Source organism: Fringilla coelebs (assembly GCF_963513975.1).
Source record: "Fringilla coelebs genome assembly, chromosome: 6".
NCBI classification, from domain to species: Eukaryota; Metazoa; Chordata; class Aves; order Passeriformes; family Fringillidae; genus Fringilla; species Fringilla coelebs.
In genome coordinates this window covers 12,165,011-12,181,554 of record NC_140034.1, presented here as the reverse complement: position 1 = coordinate 12,181,554, position 16,544 = coordinate 12,165,011, and the positions used below count along the sequence as shown (strand labels likewise).

Genomic DNA, 16,544 nt, shown 5'->3' with positions numbered 1-16,544 from the left:
TCAGTAAATGCAAAACAAACAAATACTAATTATTTGTGGAGAGTGTTTCTTGAAAGGCTTGTAGGAGGACTTCAGATTCAGATTTGAAATGCTAAGATAATAAATCCTTAGTGAAACAGAATGCCAGGACCTCTGAATTTCAGTTATCTCCTGTTTGAAGAGGGTCACTGTGGAATTGAGGTAGTACATTTTGACTTGTCCCTGTAGTGACTGCAAGTTGTCAATCAACAAAGCCAAATATTAAACACATCCTAACAACAGCTTGTCAACAATAATGTAGTTTTAAGGGCAGGTGGAGATCCTTTCTCTCTGCTAATTCCACAGTGGGTAAAAAGCAGAAGATCCAATAATTACCAGAAATGTCAAAAATAACGAGGCTTTAAAATGCTTGAAGTAAGTGAATCCCTTCAAAGTGTCATGGCCATGATAATAACAAGTGTTTCCATGTGCTCATCACGTAGCTCACAGGATATTTTGTCACTATGCCTTGGAAAAAGTGGGGCTGGTTGTTTTTTCTACTCAGTTAAGACACGTGAACTTGAGGACAGTATGTGCTGAATGTCATTCTTCCAATTGTTTCCTTAATACCTCGAAGAAATTTAGAAAATCTGGAATTTTCATCAGGGCTGCTAGACAAATCTGTCTGGAAAGTCTTAATCAGTCAAGTGGCAGCTGCTACTGGCATTGGTTGGTATATAATGTGGGTCTATAATGTGCCATCTGTAACGATGGCACTTCAGAATAAGTTTTTCATCTGTACAGCACCTTCTAAAATCTGCTATGTAATCATGGTGTGAGGAGAGGAGTGAAGCATGTTTGTGTCAGCATTGAGCTTTACTGCACTCATGTTCCTGGAGCACTTAAAGCTGCCAAGGGGAACCTGGGGTGGATTTCAAAACTGAATATTGGGTGTGAATTTTGCAGGCAATAATACAAATAAGAGTTCACTTCAGTATTCTTGTTCCTGGCTGTGTAAATGGAATACTTTAAAAAGTAGCACTTTCCTTGGGAAGAGTCCCAGGGCAAAAGAATGGGAAAGTGAAGTAGAGCAGATGGAGTGCAACCCTGCTGCTGAACACAAGGAGCAGAAACATCTGCACAGTGTCTGTAAAGGCAGACATGAATCGAGCAGGACTGTATGTGTTTGTATTATGTTAGTCAATATTCAGTTTGATAATATGAATTGGTCTAGTGTCAAGTTGCAAGAGTGAGGCTTTACAGCAATGCTGAAAATGCCACCTGGGTGGCTACTGGTTTAATTTTGTGAGGTAATTGAATCAGTGGTTATTTCTCAACTTCATTCTCTTTGCCTAAAGCAAACTATCTTTTATGTGCACTCAGTGATCCTATATTTTTAAGGCAGTTTAACTGAAGAATTCTTTTCAGTCAGTCCTTTACTCTGGTAATTGCCTGGAAAGTGTTGAATTTCCTTTGGGGCAAGCACATCAGGTTCTGTATAAGAGTTAATGTGAATTTTTCAGGTCCTGGTTTCCCCTAAAGTGGCAGGAAAACACTGGTTTGCTGTAGGTAAATGAATAAGATTCATTTTAGCAACTGAGTTTTAGACAATTCCTGTTTTAGGGTTTTCCAAGTCTTCTGTTACTTTTTCCAAGAGAAAAGCTCTAAGCCTGGGTGCTGGTTGGGCACCACAGTTTCTGTTGTGTGTCATGGTGTGGACACGATACCCTCTTGTGAGCTGCTGTTTTCACCAGGTTCCTGTGGCTGCTGGGAGCTCTCCTTGGGGGCGAGCCTGAAGTTCTGCCCAGATGCTGGTGAATTTTGGGAGGGAGAGAAAAGGATGGAGAGTCTGTGGCTTTTGCCACCACTCTTGAAGTGATGTTGTAGGTTTAAGTGTGATTCCTCTCTAATCTCTCTGCTGTCAGCTGGCATGTGTCAGTGCTTTGTTTCAGTTCAGGAACTCCGGGGCAGCAGTTTGCCAGGAGGTGGCAGTGAATGACCTGTTTGCATGGCGTGACCAGCAGACAGAATGGCAGTGTCAGGGTGCCCCTGCGAGGTCAAGTGAGTGTCCTGTGGCCTTCAGTGGACCTTGACAGAGAGCAAATTGCCCACACACCACTGAGGGGAATAAGAATTACAATTGTGTGCTGATTTCTGATAGTCCTGAGTTTACTTGTGCACTCATTAAAAGCACCAGGAAGGCATTGAAAATAAAAGACCATAAATAAAAATTGTTGAGTGTGACATGGGTCATATATATATAAATACATCAAATATTAAATAGAGAGTAATGTGGAAATCCAGTGATCAATGGTATTAATGAATGTGCTTTCAGCTGTGAGTGGTTGTTTTGGTTAACTGCTGGACCTGTAAAACATCACTGCTCTCTCCAGCAGAGGCATCCTGAAAAGTCCAAGCTCTTCTGAGGCAGTTTGGGCCTTTGCTGTTGCTGCTCATAATGTGTGCAAGGCCATTGCAGAGATTGCACAACAGGACCCATGTTGCATTGGGGTCCTGCATTGCTGCTCTTTAGGGGATCAGAGATCTCAAGTAACCTGTTTTCCTCCCTGGAGCAGCCCCACAGAAAAGGTGGATTTCAGAAGGTCAATAACTAATATTTTTGAGATAAATGACAGAGCATGTGAAGACTGTGGCATTGTATGTACTGCTTGTTAAACAGTGGCAAATCCATACATGAAAGGTCTTGGTGACCAGCTGAGTCCTTATGTCCTTTGGCTAAAGCTCATCTTGGGGACTGGTTGCAAGACAAATCTGTGTAAAACTGTAGGTTAGTGTTTTGATTTAAGGGCTCACAGAGTCAGGTGTCCTTCAGAGTTGCAGGGTGGACTTGCCGAGGACCTCACTGACCTTTCCCGTGTCAGTTCTGGCTTGCAGAGGTTTTGACTGCTTCACACATGAGGCATCATGCAAGCTTATGCTTTGACTTATTTTTTAATACATGTATTTTTTTCTCAGCAAAACAGAAAATTTGGCCTTTTGATATAGAATCCTTCAGTTTTCAGTCTTACCTGATGCTTTGACTGAACCTCCAATGGATTTATATGAATCCACTGACTCCCACAGCTTTAAAGGGTGTAAAAATGTTCATGGTTTGAAAATGGATTGTAAGGAATAATACTTATGGGAGGTCTTTAGGTTGTCCTCTTGGGTGGTTGGTTGGTTTGCTTGTTTTCATTTTTTCCTCCTGCATAGGTTAGGGTCAGGGGATTTCATCTCAATTTTTCCAGAGTGTGAAATGAAAATGTGCCCAGTCTCTTGGTTAAGAACTGGCAGGGAAGCAAGTAACTGCCTGGATTAATTAAGGGTAGAAGTAATTATTACATTTACCTCCTTTAACTGCAGTTAAAAAGTTTGAACTTTATTACTGGCCTGTTTGAAAGCACCTTTCATAGATTCTTCCTAAGTGAAAATACCCCAGTGCAAAAGGAAGAAGGTGTATGGGCTGGTTGATTGCAGCACTGATGTATTCCTAATCTACAATAAATTCCTAATCTACAATAAATCTCTGCTTAAGATAATAGATCAGATCCTAGAAGAAGAATATTCTGTTTACTTCATACCAACTTTAATCTGGCCAAGTCAAATTACTTGAGCAACACTTATTTCTATTCTGATATTTATAGGAAATGGTGCAGACCTTGAGGTCAGGCTTCATTATGATTTTAGTGTTTTATTGACTGACACATGGATGTGGCTAAAATGGTACAAGTCTATTTTACTGTCAATAAAAAATGCAATGTGCTACTTCCAGTAATAAAAACAGTCATAATAAATTATAATAGTGAATGATAACTAAGCAATTTGACTGTGTTAGTTGTTACATTTTATAGACCCCTAAGAATATTTTGTGAACATAAGAACTTGGCATTCTTCCATTTATATCAATCTATAGGGCATTAGTGTACACTGCAGACTTTGCCTTGATTTCAGTTTATTTATTGATGAACCTGTACGGCTCAAAATCGCTTTCTAGGTCAACTCAGTTAAAACTAGTAATAAACTATAAGAAAGAAAGCTTTTACTGTATCTCTTATGTATTATTGTGCATATTATGTCACTTTTTTTTCTGTTGGTGATAACCACTTTCGGAATTAGTGGGGACAACACTGATACAAAAATGGCAAAGCAGTTGCACAGGGAAGATGAAAATGGCTCATTTTCCTCTGCTTGTCTCCCCTGCACACGCATGAATTCCTGGACATGGAAAGCAGCAGTTTGCTTCCCCTTGATATCAAAGGCTGTCTCCCTTAGGTTTGGCCCAGCAAGTTCTCTGCCTCCCTGTCCGCTTGCTGTGCCCCCCAGAGCCTGTCAAGATCCTTCATCTGTCTCCATGGCTGTGGTGTTTGATAGGGCATGGTGGCTTGGGTAACCTTCTATTTTTCCTGCCTGTTTTTGTGGCTGAAGAGGGGTTGAACTGCACATCCTGCTAATCAAATGCTGTTTGGCATACTTCTGGGTTTTCAATTGTTCTTTAAATATCCATGGATTAAAAGCTGGGCTAACAGCAGCTAAAATTAAACTGTTAACACCTGTTGTCCAGCATAATAATAAAATACATTTCATTTCAAAGAACAAACACCTCTTTTCTTTGCAAGGTCAACGTTTACATTTGTGTCTTAGTCTTTTTCCCAGTATGCTGCCAGTGCTGCACCTGCAAAGGACAGGTTTTCATCCCTTGAATGCCTTGCTATCCCTTTATCTGAGCCATATGGAAAGCTTTATCACAGCATCCTAGCTTTGGGTTGGCAGGAACCTTAAAGATAATCTAATTCTATCTAATTCCAACTCCTCCTGGCATGGTCAGGGACACTTTTCACTAGACCAGGTTGCTCAGACCCCCATCCAGCCTGACCTTGGACACTTCCAGAGGTGGGGCATCACAGCTTCTCTGGGCAACCTGTGCCAGCACCTCAGTACCCTCACAGTGAAAAATATCTTCCTAATAGCCAATCTCAGCCTGCCCTCTTTCAAATAAAGGCCATGACCCTTTGTCCTATTGCTGCAGATATACAGAGAAAGACAAGGCAGAGAGGGCAAAAATCTTGTCATGTTACAGACCTGATAAATAGATTGCACAGTAGTAGTTCTACTATAGTAACTTAGTCAAGAAGTGGGTTCTTTTTTCCCCTCTTTTCCTAAGTGGACATGTTTGGCATGACTCATCTCATTTAAGAACAGGGCAGAGTGACTTGATAGTGAGTTTCATTTTCAGTGATTTTTACTTTCTTAATCCCTTCAGTTATTTGCGAATTGCTTGATAATGGTGTGGAAATGAGGATCTGGGAAGGGAGGACAGGTAGTTCTGTCTGAATTGGCTCACATCTCAAAAATCTATCTGGAGAAAGAACTGTATCATGATTTAAAAGGCTGAGGCTATTGTCTAGCTTGATTTAATAGAAGTCACGTGGATTTCAAGCAAGTGACATCAGACTAGGCTGAAAGCTGACTTTAGCCTCTTCTCAGGCTTGTTGAGTAATATCCAGTGTCCGCTACTGATTATTTAAGTTCCAGATGGATGAATTTCTGGAAAGAATGCTTTAGTAAGCACAGCAAGTAAAACATTATATAGCCCTTTTCTGTTTTAATGATCTTAGTCCTCTAAGGAGACACTGTTTGCTTATTCCAGGCATTTGTTTCTGTTCCATAGTTCAATGTTGAACATAATTGTTGTTCCTGCTGAGAGAACAAAAGGTACTTAACTGGTACTGACCCTGGCCACGGTCAGCTGGAGAGGCAGTAGCCTAGCTGTTTTCAGAGGCAGGAAATGATGCTTGACAGGGTTTGTGTCAGCCACATGTATCTGCCCTTTAAGATGAACGAGTGGAGCCAGCACCTGAAATAACCTCTGAGGAGGAGGACATGAACATACTGGAGTGAGTCCAGAGCAGGGACACAATGATGGTCAGAGGGCTGGAGCACCTCTCCTTGGAGCACAGCCTGGAGAGGAGAAGGCTCTGGGAACACCTTCCAGTACCTAAAGGGGACTTACAGGGAAGGTGGAGAAGGACCTTTTCCAAGGGTGTGGATTTTCAAACTGAGAGTAGGTCGAGATTAGGCAGTGGGAGAGATTCTTTTTTGTGAGAGTGCTGAGGTGCTGAACATGTTGCCCAGAGAGGTTATGGACACCTGATACTTGATTTGGATGTGACCCTGCAGAGACCCAAGACTTGTTCAACCTTGGTGCTGATCAGCACAGATTAAACCAAACAAATGCAGGAGAGGAAGTGTCTAAGCCTAGGGGCAGCTCTTTGGCTCTAAAAGCAGGATTGTTCTTTCAGAAGAGGAAAGGTCAGTCTAAAGAGGTGAGGTCAGGCAACTTCCTCTCTTCGGTGGAGCCTCAGCCAAGCAAGGCCCTGCCCTTGTCAGTGATACACACATGGCAGATACAGAGCAAGTGTTCCCTGGCAAAATCCAGAAAACCCCATCCTCATGCAAGCTTGATTTAACACAAAGAAGCATCTGAGTAAAACATAAAAAACCCACCAAATTTCAAACAGCCAAAGGCAAAATTTAAAAAAAAATTTATTCCCTCCATATATATACAAGAATTGACATACTTCTGTACAAAGGTGTAAATGGTCTTTGCTGTGATTTGTTGTGCATATGCAGCTTAGTAGACAGATTTAACATTCAATTTGAATCTCAGTGCAAGTAGGCACTAAAACATCCACCATACCTTCAAGGTATAAAAAGACATACCAATTTTACAGGTTTCTCCAGCATATTTTGTTACAGTGCAAAATGCTATGAAATAACGCTTCTTTAGAAAATTCATATATATTAAACACATATTGCACTTGTCCCAACCAAAAGTGTAACAAGTTTTACTTACTAGTTTGATATGTTTTAAAACATTGCTCACACATATACAGTCCTTCCTCCTGGCTCTCTGTGCCAAATATGTGTAGCTTTTAGCTCAATTCTTAAATAACTGTTTGTAGCTCTTTGGCTAATTCAATTCTTCTTGAACAGACTGGTGAAAAAAAATACAGCAGATTAATGTAACAAGAAAATTCTCAAAAACCCTTTTCAGTCTTCTTTCCAGTAGCACTGTAACTAAATACATAAAAATCAGTATTGTTTAAATTCATAATGCAAGTGTATTGAACAGTAACCATTTCAGACACTTACACCCCCGTTTTCTGGAAAGGTATGAAACCTCCAGTCCTAAATATGTACGTATTTCTAAGATACTTCAGGCTGCTAAGCTAACATTGCACCCACAAACATTTTGTGCAATACCACAGGCAGGACTTTGACTTCTGTACATCACTGGCTGCTATGGGGCATGTTGGGAGAAGTGGTGCAAAGTTGCATTTAATGTTCAGAGAACAAAGTCCATTAGACTGAACTACTCAATGCAGTCTGTGCACCCACCAAATGAGAAAGAGGCGAGGGCAAACGACACCAGTCCTACTAGACTCGAGTTTCCCTAGATCCTTACAAGCCTTGAGATTTAAGGAACAAGTGCATTTGAGTGCAGATGCTAACTTTGTGCTTAAGATATTTATTCAAAGCTGAAAGGTCAGGGAGTAACTTAGGTACAAATATTTTTGTTTGTTTGTTTTTTACAAATCAGTATGAACAAAGTTGCTACTAAACCCATTGACATATAAAAGCAAAGGAAAACTAAAACACTGGACTAGCTGAATGCTAGTCCATGCCTTTACAGTTCAGGGTTACCTGCAAAATGCCTCCACCACTAAACTTCTTCCCCCTTCTTCACCTTAGAGGAGTACACTTGCTCCTGTCACATACAAAATGAGTATTTCTTTCATGAAAACACTTCTGCATTCAACTCAACTCAGTCATTCAGAACCTGAGTGAAAGAAAACTTGATTTCTGGCGCTAGAACACTCTCCAGAGTCTCTTCTGGAGCCACAACAGCAACTTTCCAAGGGCAGGTCCCCCTCTTACTTGAATACTATTAGATGTGGAGTCCCGAATAAGGCAAAATGCTGCTTATACAAGTAGTGAGATGAAATCCTAATTTGACACACTTAGGAATTCTTTATACAGATAGCATAAATCTACACTACCTGTGTGGGTCAAGTGTCCACGTTTCACAAACCCAACCAGCTGGGCTTTGGATGGGGAGAGCAAAGAGAGAAGGTTCACAAACTGGAAGGCTGAGGGATTACCGGAGCCGGCTCGCACTCGGGAAGGTTGTCCTCCGACTTCATGTACATCAGGAACACGGTGACAGTGGCAAAGGTGGCTGCGTTGACGGGAAAAGCGCGGAGGAGCGTGGAGGTGAGCCCCCTGGTGAACACCCTCCAGCCCTCCTCGTGGTAGCTCTTGCGGATGCAGTCCAGGATGCCGCTGTACTGCGTGACGCCCCCCACGCCGTCGGCCTGCAGCCGCGACTTGATCACATCCATGGGGTAGGTGGAGAGCCAGGACACGATGCCCGACATCCCCCCGGAAAACAGCAGCTTGGGAATAATGTAACTGTCCTCGGCCTCACAGCCCAAATACCGAGTCATGCAGTCATAGGTGAGGAAGTAAAAGCCAAAGCTTGGGGTTTCTCTAATGAAGGTAGAGACCATGCCCCTGTTGATGCCCCTCAGCCCTTCCTTCTGGTAGATTTTGATCAAACAGTCCAGAGAATTTTTGTAGTTCTTCGTTTTCAGTTTGTATTCTCCTGTTCCTTGAAGCTGCATCCTTGTCTTTGCCAGCTCCATGGGACAGCAGATGATGCACTGGATGGCCCCTGCTGCTGACCCTGCGAGGAACTGGTTCAGAGGAGTGTCTTTGCCCAGAGCACGGAGGGTGTTTCCTTGCACGCCGAACACCAGCGCGTTAATGAACGTGAGTCCCATCATTGGCGACCCAATACCTTTATAGAGTCCAAAAGCCTAATGGAAGAAGGGAGGAAAAACCCTTTTTAGCAGTGGTGTGAATAACCTCCTCAAACTGCAGAACACAGCCTTTCTGGCTCTCCCTTGTGCCCCATCAGGACCACCTTGTTTTAGAATAAGAATTTCATCTCTGCCTAGGACACAAACATCTAAGCAATCTAGCAGTACAAAAATGTAGTTGAACACATTCAGAAAAGAATCTTGCTCCAACCAGAGATAAGTTCTCTGGCAAATTATATACCTTTTCTTTTTAAATAGCTCACTTAAAGCCCGAAACCAACTTTTTAACAACGGTCCTAAAGTTTCAGCAGCAGCCAAAACACCTCCCCAATTTCTTCACTCATTGTTTAAATTCTCAGAAAACTAGTAATTTAAATAACTTCTTATTTTATTAAAGAAGTTAGCCTCAAAGGACCATCTTCTTACTTAGTGATCTTCTTCCCAAAGTTTCTGGCAAAGTTCTGACTACAATATCTGCCCTAGGGTGAGGGGAGGTTCAGAGTGTGCTTTATCTCTTGATCTTTAAGATTTGCCAGCTTTGTTTTAAACAGCCTTCCCACCCTCCTGAGCCAAAATACACAAAGATTAAAAAAAAAAACCAAACACACAAAGCAATAATTTTATACTTACAGATTCTTGCTTTATGATGGACTGAAAGCAATGGAAAGTCCCACGGTAGAGAGGTTTCTCTACATTTTGAACTTGCAGACGGACCTACAAAAAGTTGTGTGAGATACCAATTTGTACATCAAGAACAGCCTAAAGGGTAAGCTACTGTCTTGTACCTATGTGGAGATTTTCTATAGCAATGCATATGCAAGAGCACGGGCTGGACACTAGAATGCCATATGTGGCACAATAATTTGAATAATCTTGTGTTTTCAATTAAGTTAGGGGGTGAAAACATGAGGGGAAGAGGATCATTAACTTCTTGTAACTATTAGCAAACCAGTAAGTGGAAGGGTACATTGACATCTAGAATTTCAAACAGATGCCTTCCAGTACAGGCTACAATAGGGACTTTCTTGACCTGCCAAGAATACTTCTGTTCACACTAAGGAATACCTGTGCAAACCTGAGACAATTTAATTAAAAAATTATTTGCAAGTCAAGCATGAGATTAAGATAATTTTAAAGGGATGGAAACTTTCTACAGTACCCACAGTGTTTCTAAATGCCAGATGTGGGCCCATTCATTGAGATCTGATTTTTTTTTTTTTCAGAGGGTAGCTGGGCAGTGACTCTTATAATGTCTGTCCTGGCATAAGGGAAGGAGTAAAAAGCCATTTGTCCTTTTAAATTTTAGTCTGTTTTAGTTTTTTAGCCTGCTGAATGCAAGTAATTGATGAGGGTGTAGCTGCTTCAAACCTTCAAATGCTCACAATCAATCAACTTTTCAAAACTGAAACAGGATGTTCAGCTGGAGAGATAAATGCTATTGTAGCTGCTGCTCTTAGGAGATCCCTTTTCTGGATGCTTTTTAACCTATAATGGAAAATTTCACTTCTGTTTTTTCATGCTTATTTGCCCTCAGCACACTTTAAAAGAGTCTCAGTTCTACCTGGCTCAGGCAAAGCTCTACACTCAGCAATGAAATCAGTTGATGAAGTTATAAATTTGTGTTTGAACTCTGCATGGAGGGATGCAATGATCTTCAGAAAAGAAGCTTATCAACCCTGTAATGCTGCTGCTGCAACTCCAGGGCAAAAAACTTTAGTCTCTTATTCTGGGCAAAAGAAAAAATTTACATCTATGTGAAAGATTCCTGAACTTAATTTTTTTTCATGATTGCCTAAAGTAATAAAAAACACCACCACAGCAATGAAAGACTGTCATCTATGTGTCTAGAAAATGGTTTATGGAGGTGGTTTGTCAGAATCCTATATTCAGGTTAGCTTTCTTCAAAGCAAAAAGAAATTGACAGTTTTAGTGTTTTTCCTACAATGTTATTTTATGCTTTGTAAATCAGAACTTTAGTTTTCAGTGTTGTTTTAATATGTACATTAGTGTATGCTAGCCACAGGGGGAGGCTGACATCACCTTGGGTCTTGCAACATCTCAGCATTAAAAGCAGGCTTACAGCAGGACTCAAAGAAAATAAATTCTCTGTCACTTCAAGTGACTTTTGGGAGTAGACAGACTGTCAAAACTGTTAAAGAAGCAGGTCCACAAGCAAAGGCAAATCTTAACAAGCTGTCACAATTGCACAAACAAAGGTTTTTACTCCATTTACAATTCACTGTTATTGTTTCAAACCTTGTCTGTGACTTCCACACATAAGGGCTTTGGGGGATTTGCAGCTTAAAAACTTTCTTACTTTATCTTTTCTGCTTGTGCTTAATAGTTTAGAATTAGCCATACCTATGGGCTAAATTTCCTAGGGGCATACAGCTCCCTCTATTTTTGTCTAAATAATTTTTGAAATATTAACCAATTAAGCTTTGCTGTAGGGTAGAATATTTAGAGTACTGACTCCCCAGGTCTAAGAGTGAAAGTCCTCTTTCTCTTGAGCACAGTGCTGGTCCCACAAGGGCACCCACATCACCAAACTGCCACCTGTGGCAATGAGAGCACATAAAGCTTGCATTTTCATGCATGTCAATGCCATATTCATCAAGATCCTTAGTGTGTACAGCTATAGGAAAGATGAATTGTGCAAAGTTCATCCACCTGTTCCCTTCACTGCCCATAACCTAGCTCCCTTCTTATGGGAAAACACTGTTACTAAGGGTTTAGGTCGAGGAATGACACCCAGGAATTTCACATCGCGTAAAGGCACTCGAGACTAAATACAGAAACTCAAAGCACTACATCCTCAGAACAGTCCAAGCATTTAATAATGTGGGAAATCAGTGACTTCAGAAGTATTTGAGCAATGAAAACATCATCCAAGAATATGTAGTGGATAAGACCTCAACAGCAGTGTGCTTGAGATTTGGTTTTAGAGGCACTGTGTGTGGGAGTGCATACAGCCAGAAATGCATAGCAGAAAGAAGGTTCAGAATAAATTCTACATTTAAAAAAAAAGGGATATTTAAACCCCGCTCCCTCCATGCCATAGCTGTAGAAGAGGGACACATCAGTTTAAAATTAAAAAGGGAAAAAGCTTCATAAGTCTTTCAGTTCTTTACTTGAACTAATACATTTGGGAATAAATTAAGACTGAGAGAAACAGAAGTGTTCACCTGGGCTATACTTACTAGGTAACTCTCCCGTGATGAGGCTTATCTGTCATCTACAACAAAGTAACACTTTTGCTGTTAATGAAGACAGCCCCTAGCTCAGAAAGTAAAGGCAGTTAAAAGCAAAAAAGCAATTTTATACATTACATCAACAAACCAGGGATAAAGAGTTTGCCAGTTCTGAGATCAGCTCAGTTGCAGGTTTTGCAGGGTGACTTCACCTGCTTAATGTCTACCTGTGTGTCCCACCATCCCCCTCCCAGCTCTGTCAAACACTAGCACCAGCCAAAAAACACAAAACCAAAAGAGCTTAAATGCCAAGGCAGATGTAAAACTTTGGCTTATCTAAGCAGCTTTCCCATTGTTCAGTTGTATTAAAAATGCACAGTCTAAGGTGACTAGCAGCTAGCCCTTTAAACACTGCAGAACAATAAAAAGTTAAGAATTAACACATATACATACACAAGTTATGCAATGTCTTTTTTTTTTTTTTTCCTTAAAGGGTGGTTAGTTTTTCCACATAGCTGGCTATGCCAGCTAATAATACAAACATTAGTATTTGCTTTAACAAAATAGAGATAAACACATACAGTACCTTCTAAAGGATATGAAAATATAATGTGTCACACTGGATTTCATAAAACATTTAAAAACAAATTATTTGCTCTATTGAGAAGTAAGATGCTTTTTTTCCCCAAGCTGATACATCTATTTTGCAATGCTACATCTGCTGAAACCAGCATGGGGGCCCCAGTTCTTACAGTTAAATGTTCAGCTTCATGCAATAGAAGCTGTTCCACTTTAAAAGAAAACAAAAAAAAAGCAACAAACAAACCACCAGCTAAAACCCACACATGGTTACCTTTAATCTGACATAGAATTTTAGCAGTTTTACTGGATTCAATGAAATGATTGATCACCTTCAGTTAAGCATGTAAAACTTGGCAGGATGGGAGAGAAAAAGACAGTTGGCCCTGTACCACCATAATAAAAATTGTGTGAGTCTGGATGATGCTATTCCTGAAAATATATTCTAGAATTCAGCTGAATTATTTAACTGTCAAATGTACCACATTCTGAGCAACAAAAAGACAGATTTTACTGCTTGAGCAGCTTGCAAGGAGGATCAATATCCACTAACTCAGGAATTCTGTATTGAATTAACCACGTGCTGGAATACAGAATGTGCTGGGGTCCTGGGTAACACTATCAGCCCACAGCCTCTGCATATCTAAATTCAGCAAGGTAAAGGTGTTCCAAATATAGATCTACTACGTGGCATGCTGTCTGCTGCAGTCAAGTGACCTGATGTATTACTTGAGCAGGGAATGCACTGATCTCTCTTCCATTCTGCAGTGCAAGACTGTGGATAAGGCTGCCAAAAGATGACTCAAATTGTCATTCTGTTCTGAAAAATGGGCCTGGGCTTCTGAGAGCCCTGCTTGAGGGACCCTCCAGGAGAGCTCAAATCTTGTATTTATGGCAGCTGAAGTATGTGTAACACACACAACTAACCATCAGAAAACCAATTTTAACTTGGAAAGTTAAATAATAATACTCGGAGGAAACAGCCCCCAGACAAGCTCCATACTGTAGATTTTTATTGACTTCCACCTAGTGCTATAAATTAAGGAGTAATAGCAGAGCTTGAAGGGAAAACAAAACACCAACCTTTCAACATACTAACTAAGTTGGTCTGAGTTACAAATGCAGGGAGAGGCAGTTTTAGCAGTTAGTGCTAAACAGCTGCAGAGAAGCAAGCTTAGAGCAAAATTTACTTCAGTGCAAGGTTGTACTTCCAAATATGACATTGTTGCTGCACTGAACTTGCAGTTTAAGGCCAAGGTTTATGTTTACCAAGTTTTCACTTCTGAAGAGCTGGAGATTGAAGAATCTAAAACAGTAGCTGTGGAGGCTTGCTCCAAGCTTTCCCATGCAGATTTACACTCCTACAGTGTCTGGGGATTTTTGTTTTTCCTCCCCCACTGCTTGGAGAAACTAAGTTTCCTACTTAGAGGCAAATACATTTCATAATCAACCCACCTTAACAGTGTCAAAGGGGTGTCCCACCAGCACACCAGCAGCACCTGAAATGAAATAAATGCCTTGGTCATTACTCTGAAGTTTCTTCCTGGGCCTGGGGCTACAGTAGGACCACCAGCCTGAGGTGTGAGTGCCCAACACGGTTGGCAAACCGGTTAAAAAGCCTCCTACCAAGTCAGGAGATAAGAGATGTACAATTCAGTCCTTCAGGCCAGTGCCAGGTGCCTCTGTGCTGCCCAGGAAGGCTCTGAGCCCCAGGCAGGGGTCGAGCAGTGTGACTGCAGGCTGTGCCACACCATGGAGCGTGCAGCCTGGACTGCTGGCCTCGGCTCACGGCAAGTCCAGCAGGCAGAAAATGCAGGATTCCTCTAAAACACCATACTCCATGTACATGTCACCGTGCACAGAAAACACGTGAACACCTCTGAAGGCAGCAGAGCATTAATGCTCTCTGCATTCATGGAATCTGGAACAGCCTTTCCAGGCGTGACAGCAGCACCTGCAGAGGCACCACACGGTCCTGAAAACCTTTGCTTTTTTCTAGCATCAAAGGACTTCTTAGAAGCCACGTGCAGGCCTATTAGTTACACCAATCTGAACACAGGCATTTTGCAGACACAGGCTGGAGCAATGAACCCTCTGGCCCTGCACTTCTGTGACCCACCAATCCCCAATGACCGCTGACAACAGCGAGAGCTGCAGGAGCGTCCGCGCCCCTTCCCACATCCCGGGAGGAGGAGGAGAGCTGCCCTCCCTGTCCGGGGAAACCCCTTCCCTCATCCCGGGAGGAGGAGAGCCGCCCTCCCTGTCCGGGGAAGCCCCTTCCCGCATCCCGGGAGGAGGAGAGCTGCCCTCCCTGTCCGGGGAAGCCCCTTCCCACATCCCGGGAGGAGGAGAGCCGCCCTCCCTGTCCGGGGAAGCCCCTTCCCTCATCCCGGGAGGAGGAGAGCTGCCCTCCCTGCACAGGGCCTGCCCCAGGATGGTGCAGCCCAGGTTGTTTGAGGCCAGCACGGCAGCAACACAGCCCAAGATAGAAAACCAGCAACGTGCACTGTGCTCGGCACGGAAAGGCCAGCGGGACGGCTGACCCCGAAGGAACCCTGGCAAGGCAAGGAGCACTAGGATGAAATCAGAGAGACGCTGAGAAAATGAATTTAAAACATGTTTTCCAGGTTGGCAAGAAAAACAAGAGCAAATAGCCGAAAAGACGCGAGAATAAGCCTCCTGAGCACAATTTACCGATTGCTAAATATAGCAGGCGGCAGGCGGGGAGTGCAGGACGCGTGTCCGTGTGTCCGTGTTCGCCCCTCTCCATCTTAAACCTGCCCGGGGTCGCTGTGCTCACGTCGGGGTTCCCGACCGCGCCGCGGCCCTGTGCTCGCCCCACACCCCCATCCCCATCCCCATGCCCCGCTCCTTCCAGCCCCCTCGGGCAGCCCCGGCACGGCCGCGGGGGGCTCGGCGCGGAGCCGGGAACCCCCGAGCGCTTCCCCGGGCCGGGCTCGGCCCCTGCTGCAGCGGGGCCGCTCTCACCGCCCGGCACCATCCTCCGCTCCCAAAATAACAGCGCCGCGCCCGGCCCTCCCCGCCGACCTGCCTGCCTTTCTTCCGCATTTTCAAAGCCTTTCGCTCTATCCCCTTCTCTATTTCCTACCTTTTCATGTTTATCCCCTTCCTCCCCTTTTCCTTTTCTAGCCTTTTTTCTGCTTGCTTTTTTATTATACTTTTCCTCTCACCCCTTCTCCCTCTTTCCTCTCCCCCTTCCCCACCATTTTTAATGATTATTACTCTCCCCCCGCAGACGCCGACACTCACCGCCGACGCACCCCGCCAGGAAATCCAGAGCCATGCCGGCAGCGTGGGCCCTGCGCTCGGCGCTCTGCCGCTGCGCGCCCCCCGCCCGGCCCTTTCTACCCTGGCCGGGGCCGGGCCGCGCCTCCGGGGGCGGGGGCCGAGGGACAACTCCCCCCGGGCCGCCCCCAGCACTGGCGGCCGCGCGGGGGCGGCTCCCGGCCAGGGACGGGATGGAGATGCCGGTGCCGGGAACGCCGAGACTGCGCTTCCCTCCGGCACCTCCCTCTTCTGCCCCCCCGCCTTCAACCTGTCACTTCTTTCTCTGCAACAGCTGCGCAATGAAGCAGTAGGAAAGGCTGAAAAAAAATTGGAGGAGGTGGTTGGAGGGTGGAGGGGGCAGAGCATCCCTCGTGTGCGCATCAATAGCACCTCAGTTATTTTGGGTGCCCGGGGAGGCTGTCCTGGGTGTCTTGCTTTCTGGGAGAGGCATCCCTGGGTGCTTGTGGTTGGAAAGCCTGAGGAGCTGATAGCATGAGGAGAGGGTGCCCATTTTAACAGGGGTAAAATGCCTGCCAGACCTGTTACAGGGAAAGGCTGGGGGAGTCAGGGCTGTTCAGGCTGGAGAAGAGAAGGCTCCAGGGACACCTTCACACAACAGCTCGGGCTGGAAGAGACCACAGTGTTG

At 43.8% G+C, this 16,544-nt stretch overlaps 1 protein-coding gene across 1 annotated transcript; it reads right to left on the bottom strand.

Moving 5' to 3' along the window:
• Positions 1-6,484: 6,484 nt before the first annotated feature.
• SLC25A29 (solute carrier family 25 member 29) lies at positions 6,485-16,003 on the bottom strand. Its single transcript, XM_084208238.1, has 4 exons — positions 15,881-16,003; positions 14,066-14,109; positions 9,471-9,554; positions 6,485-8,837 (listed from the first exon to the last, which is right to left on the bottom strand). Exons 1-4 carry the CDS (start codon positions 15,912-15,914, stop codon positions 8,094-8,096), a joined length of 906 nt encoding a protein of 301 aa, XP_084064364.1. The 5' UTR covers positions 15,915-16,003; the 3' UTR covers positions 6,485-8,093.
• Between the last annotated feature and the right edge of the window lie 541 nt (positions 16,004-16,544).

Excerpts from the sequence above, each read along its gene's own strand:
- SLC25A29 (XM_084208238.1), bottom strand. The coding sequence starts at position 15,914 with ATGGCTCTGGATTTCCTGGCGGGGTGCGTCGGCG. Across the intron at positions 14,110-15,880 it reads CCTGGCGGGGTGCGTCGGCG|GTGCTGCTGGTGTGCTGGTG; the intron begins GTGAGTGTCGGC and ends ATTTCATTTCAG. Across the intron at positions 9,555-14,065 it reads ACCCCTTTGACACTGTTAAG|GTCCGTCTGCAAGTTCAAAA; the intron begins GTGGGTTGATTA and ends AACTTTTTGTAG.